The following is a 14,613-nucleotide window of genomic DNA, read 5'->3' as shown; positions in this document are numbered from 1 at the left end:
TACCCCCTCCCCCAAATCACTCAGCAGTGATATGGGTTAGACAGTTGCTCAAGCAGTATGAAATTGGCTCGAAATTATGTCTGTCTCTTAAATCCTGTAGTTATTTAGTGATTTTAAGATTGTGTGTGTGTGTGTGTGTGTGTGTGTGTGTGTGTGTGTGTGAGAGAGAGAGAGAGAGAGAGAGAGAGAGAGAGAGAGAGAGAGACCTTACCATTTATAGTTGCAAATACTTTTAAAACCTTGGAGTTTAAATCAAACTAACGTGTGTGCTTGGATTTGCAACAAATCAGTGTCAAAGTGGAAATTCAGTAGCTACCATATCTTGTTCAATTTTCCACCTTAAGTTGTCTATATTCTACAAGACACCCAACTTAAAAATTTATTTGTGTGTGTGTGCATGCCCTTGTTCTATATCTGCCAATGTCAATTTGGGCATTATTTAGAAACTTTCTGCTGTCGTTTTATTGTATGTGTGTAATCATGTTTGTATACAGATGCATACATTTACACAGATAAGTATAGGCATGGATACATATTATATATTCAGTCACTATATTATTACTTATGTAAAGTTCTTCTAGAATAAGTATAGAATTCTTGATGTTTGAGATTCATTTCAGAACTTTGAATGCAATAACTGTATTATCCTTATTTTGAAAGTAAGTTTAAATTCTAATTGATGCGGCAGAAGCTGAGAGATCATGCCTTCAACTGTGTGCAGTAAAGAGAATAACTGAACTGGAAGTGGAGTGAGGCTCTAAATCCTCAAAACCTGCCCCTCCCCCCGTGACGTACTTCCGTGACGGACTAGGGTTCCGTCTCCTCCCCAAACAGCACCACAGCCAGGGGGATTGGCAGACTGAGAGGTAATGGGCTAGTAAGGTCATAGAATGTGGTGACCAGAATTCATTTTCTTTTCAGTATCCTGAGGAGTCATTAGAGGATTTCAAGCTTAGGAAGGAGTGGTTTTGTTTTACTTGAGGAAACAAAACTGCCTTGCCTGGTTTGTGACAAGTAAGTGGACGGCGAAAATGGACACGGGATGGGGGGAGGGAGGCTGGGAGGTGCTTGCAGTAGATGAGTTGAGAAAGTACAGAAGCTTTTGGTGTAAAACACGATTTCTTCTAGAAAGAAAGAGGTGGACCACAACTCAGCTGTCTTTTAGTAAAGTCTTCAGTACAATTTGGGGCTAGGATATAATTTTCCAAGGCCGTGCATGACTTTGCGCATTTGCCGTGTGTGATAATCTTAGCTTTGGGCCTCTTCCCATCCGTCATGTCCCTTTGCTCTCCCCGTACTAACTGTTGCTCATGAATGAAGTCTGAACTCTCAAAACCTCGTTTAAAAATTATTAGTTTGTTTTAAAAACTAGCTTACAAAATAATAGACTTCATATGACACTTTCATAGATATTTCATTTTGAAAGCCTATTTTTCAACGAGTATGTCCAAAAGTCACCAAGATTGGTTTGTCTGCCCAATAAACTCTCATTTGTGTTCAGGTTTATGGATATTATCGCTAAATTTTTTCCTTTATTTCTATTTTTTCTCATTGACTTATTTATTTATTTGTGTGTGGGGTGTGGTGGTCTCCTTCCACCATGTGGATTCTGGGGATCAAACTCAGGTTGCTGGGCTTGCAGCAATTGCTTTTATCCACGGATCCATTTGCTTGCCCCACTTTTCCTTTTTAAAACAGGGTTTCATTCCCACCTATCTAGAACTTGCTGTAGAGACCAAGATGACATGGAGCTTGAAGCAGTTCTCCCGCCGTTGTCTCCCAGTTGCTAAGATAAACAGGTTTATATTATTTGCCTATCCCAGCTGTAAATATTTACTGATATTGATCTGTTTGAAACAGAATCTCATGTAGTCCAGGTTGGCCTCAAATTTGCCATGTAGCCAAGGATGCTGTGGGCGGCTGAGATTCTGGCGGCAGTGTGTGTCTGTCTGTGTAGGGTTCTACTTCCCCTACTGGAGTCTAAGCTCCTAGATGCAGAAACAACTGTGTCTTTCACAGTCACTTCCCCCTTTGTACCCTGAATTAAACTAACTTTTTAGTTACACGAATAACTTGTAAATAATAATTTAGATATATTTGAGTTGTCTAATTTTTAGGTTTTTAATCTGAAAAATCCACTATAAGATTATATATGTCATTTTCTTACCCTTACAGTTGGATATGACTTTGTTGTTTGATATTACTTTTGAGTTCTTGAAGAGATTGCAAGTTCAAAGCCAGTGTGGTCTGCACAGTGAATGTGAGAGTAACCTGGGCTACACGGTGGGACCTTTGTCTCAAAAACCAAACCAAACCATATTAGAGTGCGAATTAGGCTTTTCTTGTGTACTGCTGACTAGTAAGCTAGCCAGGCCGACTCAACAAGCGATCAGGTGGTTTCTCATGCACACCAGCTGAACCACACCAGTGGGAAGCCACCACTAGGGCTTCAACCCAGGACCTTGTTTACACTAGCCAAGTGCTGTACCGCTGAACTCCATACCTGACCTGAAGTGGGAACCCTTCGCAAGCTTCCTTAACACTGCCCTCCCTTCTAGCCGCTGGCTGCTGGTTTTACTGCACAACAGCAGGTTCCCCAGGTTCTAGGCACAGCTTCTGTAAGACTGAGATGAGTTCTGAGGACACTCCCAGTGACTGGTGGTTTCTGGATGTTTATCCAAGTAAGGAAGAGATGGTGTCCTCCTTTTCATTCCCCTCTTTGAGATGCTGAGGCTTGAACTTGGGGTCCTGTGCTCTGTCCCCGGGCTACACCCAAGCCCTCCAGTTCCTTTCTACTCCAGTTGCTCATGGCCTTTCCTTTCCCTTGCTTGTGCATGGGTTGTTGAGGTTGTGTAGCCCAGAGGAAGTTTGTTCAGCCTGGAGCCGTCAGACTGTGTGCTTGGTCGGTACATACTGTGTTCTGAGCCCCTTGCTGTGTGGTAGAAGCCACCCGTGTGGCTTTCTGCTGTTTCTGTTTCTATGCACAGACTGATGGCTTTGCCTCCATAGATAATAGATTGCTCTCTGGCTGTCCTTCCTATCAGTTCTCCCACTCCTCATCCCTCCACACTCTACATGCTTGTCAAAATATTTCTATCATCTCATAAAATTTCACTGGTGAGATTACACTGTCTTTATTTCCTTACTGCTTTTTTTGTTCCTGTTCTTTTGATTCCACAGTATACTGCCACAAGGAAACACTGCAGTGCTATAAAACACCCAAACTATGGAGCCTTCACATGCTGCTACACAGGGACAACTTCTGTGTGCAAACAGTGTCTTTTGACCTCCTGGTTGGTTTGATCTGTTCCCTTTGACTTTCCAATGATTTTTTTTCCTGGTTGTTTTCCACCAAGGTATAATTTACAACTGATAATATTTCTGCTGTCTTACACTCAGTTTGTTTTGTGAAGGTGTGTGGTTGATCGGCAGTTATGATTCACCAGACTAGCTTTAATATATATATAATTCAGTTTTAATAAAGGAAAGGAAAAGGAACTTAAAAATCCAAGGTTCCAGTGCACGAAAACAAAAAGCAGGCGGGCCGCAGGCCCACAAGATTTTATAAGTCAATATTAGCCTAAGGGGGACACGCCTTACAAAACAAGGTTTTTGGCTAGGCTTCCCCTTCAGTTTTGGCATGTATGGGGCCCTGGAATCATCAGCACAGTTCATAGAGCACCCATCACCCCAGAAAGTTCCCTTGAGCCGCCTGCTAACACTTGCTTCCCTCTCAGGCCTTGGCAACAGACAATCTATTTTCAGTCTTTATAGCTTTGCCTTTATAGAGTATATTTATACATAATGTATGAGTTTAGCTCCTTTTGCTTAGCACGGTGCATTTGGTTCATATATGTAGTTCCTAAGGTTGTGCGTGTTTTTTTGTGTGTGTGTTTTTTTCACTGTTGAGTAGTATTCCATTATGTACACCAATTGTGGTGGTGGTGGTGATGTGTGTGTGTGTGTCTGTGTATGTGTGTGTGTGTGTGTGTGCGCACAGGACTTTGTACTTATAGTTCAGGCTTGTCCTTTTAAAAATTAGAAGACTTACATTTACTTATTTTATAGCTGTACTTGCCATGTATACATGTGGAGGTCATAGGACAGCTCATAGGATCTGGTTCTCTTCTATGTATTCTTTATGATCAAGGATCTTCTGATTTGCAGTTTTGGGGAATGACCTGAGGTCTGTTGTTTAGAATCATCATAATTCCTAGGCAAGATGTAGTAGGCCTTCTCCAGTGGGTCCAGGTCTCCAGGATACATTCCTGATAGTTTGGAACTAGCTAGCTTCTTGTCTTACTTCCATTAGGGAACCCAATGCTTTATGTATCAGTGTCTGGTTATAGACAACACAGGATATAATGTTAATAACATTCCTTGTGGGGATGTGTGTGTGTGTGTGTGTTTCTTTATCTTTGTGCACTGAAGATCTAACCAAGGGCCTCATGCATGCTACACAAGTGCCCTGCCATTGATCAACATCCCCAAACCCTGGCATCCTTGACTTCTGTCTGAGATGAAGCTTACACAGCTTGAAGTTGGATAACTGAAGTATGTGACAGCTTGGTCGTGATTAATATGGAACAGCTTGGTCTGCCCCAGTCTAGAGAGAGAACCCATAACCAACATGAACAGTACTACCCAACATACACGATCCACAGTATGCACAGCTTGTCAGCTACACCAGAAAGCTTCCAGGGGTCGTTTTCCTTGGCACTGATCTCCATTAAAGATGAGGCTCTGGAAGCCCAGCAGTGGCCAAGCACATGTCATTTCCTGATGCTGGCTTTGCCTCATTGGTTCTGGCTATACCTAGAAACAATTTAAACTTTAATTTAGTTCTTTCATTAGAAAAGAAATTCTAAAAACTGAGGATAGGTACATTTTATGTCAGCTACTCTCAGCTGTCCATTCATTCAGTTTTTGTGGAATTAGGGACTGTCTAGGACTTGATACATGCTAAGAAAATGTACCATTGGCCTGCTTGCATAGATAACCTCCTCCCCATTCTTACTATTTTGAGGCAAAGTTGCCCAGGTTGAATTTTCTATGTGACCTACACTGAACTTAAACTTGTTATTCCTCTGCCTCAGTATCTCAAGTAGTCAGGATTATGGGCCTGTATCACCAGATCAACTGTGTTTTTAATAAACATTTTTAAATATTATTATTACTATTATTTGGTTTTTTCAAGACAGGGTTTCTCTGTGTAACAGTCCTAGCTGTCCTGGAACTAGCGCTTCTAGGCCAGGCTGGCCTCGAACTCATAGAGATCCGCCTGCCTCTGCCTCCCAAGTGCTGGGATTAAAGGCATGCATCACCACCACTGCCTGTGTAATTCAACATTTTGTTATCTACGTTAGTTTCAAATATTGTATTTTTCCCCAAAAGTCTTCATTTTAAAAGAAAGTAATTTTCAAGAAGACCCTTTGAGTACATTCAGATATGAGTGTTTGATTCATTTTGTTACTCACCCTTTAACAGATGCCAGTTACGGCAGACAATGCGCAGCTTATAAAAGGCAGACAAGCTGACATTTTTTTTTTGTTCTTCTTTCATTCAGGTGTTTGCTTCAGAATGGTAAGTGAGACCTGTCTTTTATTTTTATGCCTTTTTTTTACTATTGTTTTTAATCATAGAGGCATTTCCAACCCATTTCTAACCCACAGCTTATATCCTGTTCTTGGCAGCTGATGATATTTTTCTCAAAATTACTGATTGTGATTTCTATTAAAACTGACTTTAAGGTTTTATTACAGGTTTCCTAGGTTTTATTAGAGTTTCCTATGAATTCCAAGCATATTATGTACTGTTAACTGTAGTTTGTATTTTCACTACTCTCTGAACTGGCCATCACTATTTTAGGTTTCTGGTTGCTGGCTCCACGAGTCCCAGCATGTCCCCATCAGTCAAGCCCTCTGTATTTTGGATAACTCTGTCCTTAAGAGTTCATTGCCCCAATTTTTACTGTGTTCTTGATTTTCAGTCTAGCTCCTGAATTTGTTCATAGCCAACTATACCAGAACCATCTAACTATGCACTAGCCTCCGGACCGCTGTGTCTAGGCCAGTGTTCTTGCTGGTTTGATCTTATTATTAAAATTGTGTCTGTTTTATTGGAATTTTAGAAATGATTCAGTGTCTGTTCCTGCCTGTATGTATTTTATGTTGATCACAAACTTTTAAATCAGTGATCGAGAATCCTGGGTTCATCAGTCTATGAAGCCCACATTAACAATGTAAATGATCATTAATGGATGTGAGGAAAAACAATTGGATTGTATGTAGTAGAAACTATTGAAGCTGTTGGTCTATTTTCTCTAATTGCACCGATCTTACAAATAGTGGTGTGACCATAGGTCAGCTATGCAAGCACATAGACTGTATTTTATATGTATGCGCGTTTTGCCTGCATGTATGTCTGTGTACCAGTTGCATATTTAGTACCCACAGAGGCCAGAGGGCATTGGATCTCCTGGAACCGGAGTTATAGATGGTTATAAGCATCCAAGTGTGTGCTGGGAATTGAACCCTGGTCCTCTGCAAGAGCAGTAGATGGCTTTTACCCACAGAGCTATCTCTGCAGCCCCAAAGACTGTATTTTACCCACAGAGCTATCTCTGCAGCCCCAAAGACTGTATTTTAGAGAACAAATGATGTCAGGTGAGCGGCTTCTGAATATCAGAGTTGTTTGTTTAAGTATGGACTTTTAATGATATGCTTGACTGCTCTTGTTTTGTTTGTTTTCTGAAACCAGTACACAGAAGGAGAAGCTAAGAAAATAGGAGTGGTTGGCTGGGTGAAGAACACAAGCAAGGGCACCGTGACGGGTCAAGTGCAAGGTCCCGAAGAAAAGGTGAATTCCATGTGAGTAGTAAGACCAACAATCTGCAACACTTATGAAGCTGTTCTGATATTTTGATGTTTCATTGGAAAATAGTGGTTCCAATGTCCAGATTCCGCTCTCATGACTCATAACAAGGCTGGGGTAGGTAGGCCACAGTCAGAGTGGCATTCCTCTGTTGGGAATAAACTTTCCTCTTGGGCAGGGTTCAAGAAGAGCTGTGGCACTTCTTCCCAGTCTGTCCTCTCAAGTCTCCCCAACATGAAGTCCATATACAGGACCCAAGTATTTATCTTTTCAAGTATTAGGATGGAGTGCAATACCTGTAGATGGTTCCTGATGTTCTTAATGTTGACTTCAAGGCAAAAAGATTGCCATCTCCTTCCCGTTGTGTAATAGTATATTACCTAATTGTAGTTTTAGGTTTACAATGGCAGAATTGTTTGATGAATGCTATTGTTACCATAGTACAAGCCCTCACAGTCTAAAGGAGAGGGGATTCCACAGTGAGGGTGACAGTGCCCCGTCTGCATGATACCATTTTCAAAGGCTTTGACTTTCCAGCATCACAGTTTCCACTGCTGTCTAGAATACTTATTTTTAAAAATAACATAACTGACTTTCATTGAGCATTTGCAACACTCTGGGGATGAACAAACACATTGCATGAAATATTATATATAGTCTTTCCAATACAACCTATGAATTAGATACTAAATCATATTTTATTTTATTTATAAATTATCTTTTTTTTACTGTTTCACATTCCTAAAGTAATATTTTTTTTGCTGTAGTAAGCTTGATAACAGAATGTAGAGACATGAAGGCGAAGCTCGTCACTACTCTTTCCTCTTTCTGTCTCCTGAATGGAGACTGTCCCAACCCCCAACAGCTACCTCTTTTCCACAAACATTTATGTGTACACTAAAAATTATTATTTTATGTGGATGCACCAAGGAGGGAGCAGATCTCCCAGAACTGGAGTTATGCATGGTTGTGACCCTTCACGTAAGTTCTGGGAATTGAATCTGATTCTTCTGGAAGAATGGCCAGTGTTCCTAACCACTGAGCAATCTCTCTAGTCTCCTTAACGTAGATATTGTAATTAATATCTCATTTTTATTACCCACTGGAACTCTGGCACATTTTCAATAATATGCTTTCATTTGATAAGCATTTTTACAGTCAGTAAGTTTATAATGAATGAATTCTTAGTTTTCTAATTTATTTGTATATAGCTGTGTATTTGCATTTATCTGTAAAGTCATGTGTCCTTTCTTCATTAGTGTTCTACTGTGAAAAGACACCAGGCCCAGAGTAACTCTTACAAATGGGGGCACGCTTACAGTTTCAGAGGTTGATGGGGAGCAGGCAGATGATGCTGGAGAAGTAGCTGAGATCTGCATCCTGGTCTACAGGAAGCAGATAGAGAGCCACTCGCCTGGCATGAGCTTTGGAAACCTCAGCACCCACCCCCACTGTCAGTCTTCCTCCAACAAGGCCACCCCATCTCTGCCTTCTCATCCTTCCTTGTTCCACTGAGGACTGAACATGCAAATACATGAGCCTATGGGGCCTTTCTCATTTAAACTAAAACCTCACAGCCACCAACTGTGGTGTCTAAAAGTGAGTTAACAATTAACCATTAATGAATAGCAGGATGCTCATAAAACACAGAAACTTTGTGAGATACTGCACAGAGCGGGCAGGTGATTGCGACGTGGTTTAAGAGTGGAGACTGTGAGGAGGTGGAAGTTCAAGCCAATCGTGTTGCATTCCTCGTCCTCAGGGAAGCATGGATTTGATGAGTTGTCTAACCGAAGTGAAGTCATGTCGCTCTCTTCCTCTTTAAAGCCTGCGCTCAGTGCCAGCAAGCTGGCGTGCAGCCTCCTGTGCTATGTTTCTGTTCCTTACAACCACACAGACAGACAGAATGTCAAAGACAGACATAGTTTGGCACATACACATTAATGATTTTTGAACAGGATTTGGTTTTTAAAAATAAAACCATAATTTCCTATATCATATTTTGTCACTTAAGATGCTTCTCAGAAAACTCTTCTGAGCCAAATGGTGTATATTCTTCTTCGTGGCTGCTTTAATAATAATTATTTGTTTCCTCATTGCTTCGAATGATTGTTTTTGTTACTTGCTCTTTACAGTAGGAGGATGCTGCCATCAGCCTTCGATTGGTCTTTTTATTTTGTTTTTAGGGGGTGGATTCCCAGGAGTGTGGTTTGTTAAGGTGTATTTAATGTAAAAGCATTCACCAGACTCTGTAGTGGTTTCATTTCTGTTGTGATAAAGGTTCAACAAAAGCAGCTTACAGGAGACAGGCTTGGAGTCCCAGAGGGTACCCAGACCATGTGCCGGGAGCGCACGGCAGCAGGACCAAGGACAAGTCACATCAGTAGTCAGAAGTAAAGAGAGTGGGAAGTAGGCCAAGCTCTGTGACCTCAGTGCCCACCGCTGCCGATGTACGCCCTCCATCAAGGGTCCATCTCCTGAGCATAGCCACTCGCTGAAGGCTGTTGATCAAGCACATGAGCCTATGGGAGACATTCCTCATTCAAAGCACAGTGGACTGCTTTCAAAATTAGATGTAGAAATAGGCACTTGCCCTCCTCATTCTGGTAGCATTTGCTTTTATTGTTTTATTTTTTCTTTTATCTAATTAGCAGTGGAGTGTGTTTTAATAATTTAATGGCGAAAGGTGCTTTAGAGGGTTGGAGCCAAGGGGTGGATGCAGCAGATCATACTTGAGAGAGGCTTATGGGGGGGGGGCAGAGGCGGCCTCTGAGCGAGAGTGGAAGGAAGAGGCTGGGAGAGAAGCCATTGCTCTTTATAAGGGGACACAGTGTATGCACATGGGGAGAGCGCATGACTTCTGGAGGGAGCAGCCATGGGGTTACACCTTCGCTGCTGTCACTCGGTCCCCGAGGGCAGGCCAGTGTAAATGCTGAGTGCTAAGTTATTATTTACATTAGCTACATTTCTCTAATTAATAATTAGCTGGAGCAGTATCATTCTCCAGTTTGTTCTCACAAACCCCATTTTCCTATTGTTTAATTGTCTCTTACCAATATTGAGGGCCTTTTGGTATATTGGTAGTGGATACAGCCCATAGAGGTAGCCCATTAGCTTTGTCTAGAATAGTTTTTGCAACATAAATTATTTTTAACTTTTATAAGCTCAAATGTGGTTCTTTTTTTCCTCATTGAGAAGCATATTGTGCTGTGTCCTAGGTTTTTTCTCCCTAACTTTTGATGCTTTATTTATTATATTTAAACATTTACTCCATCTGGAATTCTTTTTTTATTCATAATTTTAGTGAAAGAACCATTTCCTACCAGGTGTGTAGCCAGCTGTGCCAGCATCACTTATTAACTAACCGTGCTTCATGCCATTCAGTTGAGATACATTTCTGTCCTTTGTTAGAATGGAGTATGTAGCTCTTCCCCACTGACCCGTTTATCTGCAGACCATGTCATTATAGACTCAATTACAGTTGCTTTGGAGCAATTTTCTTTACACTATACTTCTTTGAAAAACTCTTTTAAAAGATTTATTTCCATTTTTCATGAATGAGAGTTTTGGCTCCATGTAAGTCTATGTGACGTGTGCATGCAGTACCCTCAGATGCCAACAGGGGGCCGTGGATCCCGTGGATCTGGAGTTACTGACTCCTGACAGCTGCCATGTGGATTTGGGGAACCAAGCCTGGGTCCTCTCCAAGAGCAGCCTGTCTTCCTTACCTGCTCAGTTCTTACTCCAGTTCCCAGGTTTTGTTTTAAACCTACTTTATTTTTTATTCCTTTCTTTTGCTTTTTTATATTTATCTTTTTAAAAATTGATTCTTAGATTCTTTTCTCTTACAGTATACTCTGACCACAGTTTCCCCTCTCTCCACCCCTCTCAGCACTCCCTCACCTCTCCTCTCCCCCAGATCCACTTCCCCTCTATTTATTCTTCAGTAAGGAGATGACCTCCAAGAGATAACAGCCAAACAGGGCAAAACAAAATACAATAAGACAAGACAAAATCCCTCGAATTGAGGCTGGACAGGGCGACCCAATAGGAGGAAAGGAGCCTCAAAAGTAGGCCTAAAAGTCAGAGATACATGCACTTCTACTGCTAGGAGTTCCACAAAAACACCAAACTAAGAGCCATAACATAATTGGAGAACCTGTGGCAGACTCATGCAGGCCCGGAGACTGCTGCTTTGGTCTCTGTGAGCTCATGTGAGCCTTGCTCAGTTGATTCAGCGGGCCATGTTCTCCTGGTGTCCCCCATCCCCTCTGACTCCTACAATCTTTCCTCCTCCTCTTCCACCAGGGTTTCCAGATTTCCAAGGGAAGGAACCTGATGGAGACCTCCAATACACTCTTTCTGCATATATAATGTCTGGCTATGAATCTTTGCACCCACTCAAATCTGCTGCTGGAGAAAGCTTCTCTTACGACAATTGGGCAAGGCACTGATCTATTAGTGTAGCAGAATATCATTAGGAATCATTTCATTGGATTTTTTTCCCCAGTTGTATTTGGTTCTACCCTAGGCCTCTGGTCTATCCAGTCTTTTGTTCCTGGCCATCCAGGCTGTATAGGGCATGGGCTCCCTCTCTTGGCCTGGGCTTAAAGTTAAACTAAACATTGGTTGGCCACTCCCACAGGTTCTGCAACACGTCTTGCAGGCAGGACATATTGTGCCTGGAAAATTTTGTGACTGGGTTGGTTTTCAGGTTTCCCTTTTGGTAGCCTGCAGAGTACCTTCCCACACCAAAGATACTAGAATGTAGGGGTGAAGGTGTCACGTCTGCACCAGCTCAATCTGAGTTTAATGAGTTGCATGGATGCTTCATAGGGCCCCACTTTCAGTTTTCAGAGAGTGACCTTCTTTCAGCATCAGTGTGGGTTGTTAGGGGTCTCCATGGGACCTCCTAGCCAGCACCTCAAACTAATGTGATCCGGTCCCACCACTGGAAGCTTGAATAGCTACAAAAGATGGCCAGGTCAGATGCTGTGTCCCTGTAGGAAGTTATGGCCTACAAGGCCAAGAGATGAGTTAATCTGGAGTCTGCCTGAGGGCCTAGCAACAAGCGCTGTCAGAGGTCCTGATCATGCCTAGGTGCTGGGAAAAGGGTGTATAAGGCTCTCCCATTGCTGAATACATCTGATGTTTGCCTTTTAACTGACTCCCAGAGACTGTGCCATTGACTCTGCACCTTCTCACCCCTCCCTTGAGGGATTCGTTAGGGTCCCCCTCATAGATTCCACTGTACTGGATATCCACACTGCCCCTCAAAGGCCCCTTAATTCTAGCTGTCTCTTCCTGCGCTCCCTCCATCTCTTCCCTATCCAGCTGATCCCTCTTGCTCCCAGGCCTACCTGCCTTCAGTCCACCTACAGAACCTATTCTATTTCTCCTTCCCAGAGAGGCCCATGCTTCTCTGCCTATAGCCTTCCTCTTTACCCATCCTCTCTGTGTCTGGATTGTAACTTGATTATCATTCACTTAGCAGCTAATATCCACTTATAAGTGAACGCATACCATATTTGTCTTTCTGGGTCTGGGTTACTTCACTCAGGATGATATTTTTCTGGGTGTATCCATTTGCCTGCAAATTCATGATGCCATGTTTTTAAATTGCTGAGTGATACTACATTTTGTAAATGTACCACATTTTCTTTATCCATTCTTCACTTGAGGGACATCTAGGTTGTTTCCAGTTTCTGACTGTTTTAAATAAAGCCACAATGAACACAGTTAAGCAAGTGTCTTTGTAGTTGGAAGGAATTGTCTTTTGGGTATATGCCCAAGAGTGGCATATCTGGGTCTTGAGGAAGATCAATTCCCAATTTTCTGAGGAGCAGCCATATTGATTTCCATTGTGGCTGTTTGCTCTCCCACTAGCAATGGAGGAGTGTTCCCCTTGCTCTACATCCTCTCCAGCATGAGCTGTCACTTATGTAATTGATCTTAGCCATCTTGACATGTGTAAGATGGACTCTCAAAGTAGTTTTGATTTGCATTTCCCTGATGGATAAGGATGTTGAACATTTCTTTAAGCATTTCTCAGCCATTTGAGATTCCTCTATTGAGAAATCTCTGCTTAGATATGTACCCCATTTTTAATTAGATAATTTGGTTTTTGAATATTTAGTTTCTTGTGTTCTTTATATATTTTGGATATTAGACCTGTATCTGATGTGGAGTTGGTAAAAATCTTTCCATTCTGTAGGCTGCCCCTTTGTCCAGCTGATGGTGTCCTTTGCCTTAAAGAAACATTTTAGTTGCATGAAATCCTATTTATTAATTGTTGATCTTAGTGCCTGTGATTATGGTGTTCTGTTAAGGAAGTCTTCCGTATGCCAATACATCTAAGACTATCCCCCATTTTTTGTTCTATCAGGTTCAGTGTATCATGTGTTATGTTGAGGTCTTTGGATAAACATGGGTCTATTTGCATTCTTCTGTGTGCTGACATCCAGTTTGACCAGCATATTTTGTTGAAGATACTTTCTTTATTTCCAGTGTGTATTTCTGGATTCTTTACCAAAAATCAGGTGTCCATAGGTGTGTGGATTTATGTATGGGTGCTCTGTGGGATCCACAGGAGGCATGGATGTTGAGGGGAAGCTACAGCTGCTGTTCTCTTGCAGCACTGGGGCAACACTGAGAATTGGGTCTGGGGTAGAGAGAGTGGGAAAGGTCTGTGGGTACTTTGTCTGGTCTCCTGGCAGGTGGTCTATGGTTAAGCAGGGGGCATCTACCTGAGTTGGCAGCTGGGACACAGGTGTGGCCTGAAAACCCTTTTTCTTATGCACTTATCTGGAATTGTGTTACCTTTACTTTTTAAAGAATTTCCGTCTCATGTGTATACTTATTATTTTTTTTTTTTTTGAGGTAGGGTTGTTTTGTTAAGGCTCGGCAGTCCTGGCTGTCCTGGCTCTTGCTTTGTAGACCAGGCTGACCTCGAACTCACAGAGATCTGCCTGCCTTTGCCTCCCAAAAGCTGGCATTGAAGGCATGCGCTACCACCAAATGATACTTTTTATGTGTGCATTATTTTAGAAGAGTTTTAAAAAATTATGAAGATAATATAGCTTCCATATGTTTCTTAATAACACTTTTCATTAATATGCTATAGATGTTATAGTTAATTAATTAATTTATTGGCACATCTTAGGGGCTGAGGAGATAACTCAGTAAAATGCTTGTCAGGCAAGCATGAAAATCTCAGTTCCACCCTCAGAACCCACATAAAAAAATCTGGGCATAGTGACATGTGCTTCTAATGCCAATACTGGGTAGTAGGAACAGGTGGATCCCTGGAACTTGCTGGCCAGCCAGCCTAGCCTACTTTGGGATATTTGTTCTTTGTTTGGGGTAAATATACTTTATCACATTGAGCTCTGATTGTTTCTGATCTTAAGGTCACAACATTTATGTCAGGAACTGTATTTCATGGTTCTCTGAAAGAACAGAACTGACATAATGAATATATATTAAAAGGGAATTATTGCATTTGTCTGGAGTTTTGGTTTGGAGAGTTCAACAATAACTGTCACACCAGATAGCTGCTCCTAATTTGGCTTTGAAAGTCTGGAAGGTTCCTGGAGAGTTGCTCATATTCATGCTGGAAGGCCAAATATAGGTCCCAAGTTCAGTGGGAGATGCAGCAGCAACAACAGCAAGATAAATGAGCTTACCAGCAAGAGTAAAGGCAAGTAGGCAAAAGCAGAGCTTTCTTCATCCGTCTTTTGT

General features: G+C 41.8%; 1 protein-coding gene across 5 annotated transcripts in view; it reads left to right on the top strand.

Annotated features, from left to right (window-relative positions):
- Acyp2 (acylphosphatase 2) overlaps nucleotides 1–14,613 on the top strand; it is a 172,871-nt gene that overhangs the window by 15,788 nt on the left and 142,470 nt on the right. For all 5 annotated transcript variants that reach the window (XM_038339049.1, XM_042055460.1, XM_042055459.1 and 2 more), the window contains exons 2-3: nucleotides 5,567–5,583; nucleotides 6,760–6,869. In XM_038339049.1, the coding sequence (XP_038194977.1) occupies nucleotides 5,567–5,583; nucleotides 6,760–6,869 (127 nt within the window). The remainder of the gene's footprint in view (nucleotides 1–5,566; nucleotides 5,584–6,759; nucleotides 6,870–14,613) is intronic.

Source organism: Arvicola amphibius, chromosome 1, assembly GCF_903992535.2.
Source record: "Arvicola amphibius chromosome 1, mArvAmp1.2, whole genome shotgun sequence".
Classification (NCBI taxonomy): Eukaryota; Metazoa; Chordata; class Mammalia; order Rodentia; family Cricetidae; genus Arvicola; species Arvicola amphibius.
Note: the sequence above shows the minus strand (reverse complement) of the source record. Positions and strands in the feature narration are given on the sequence as shown.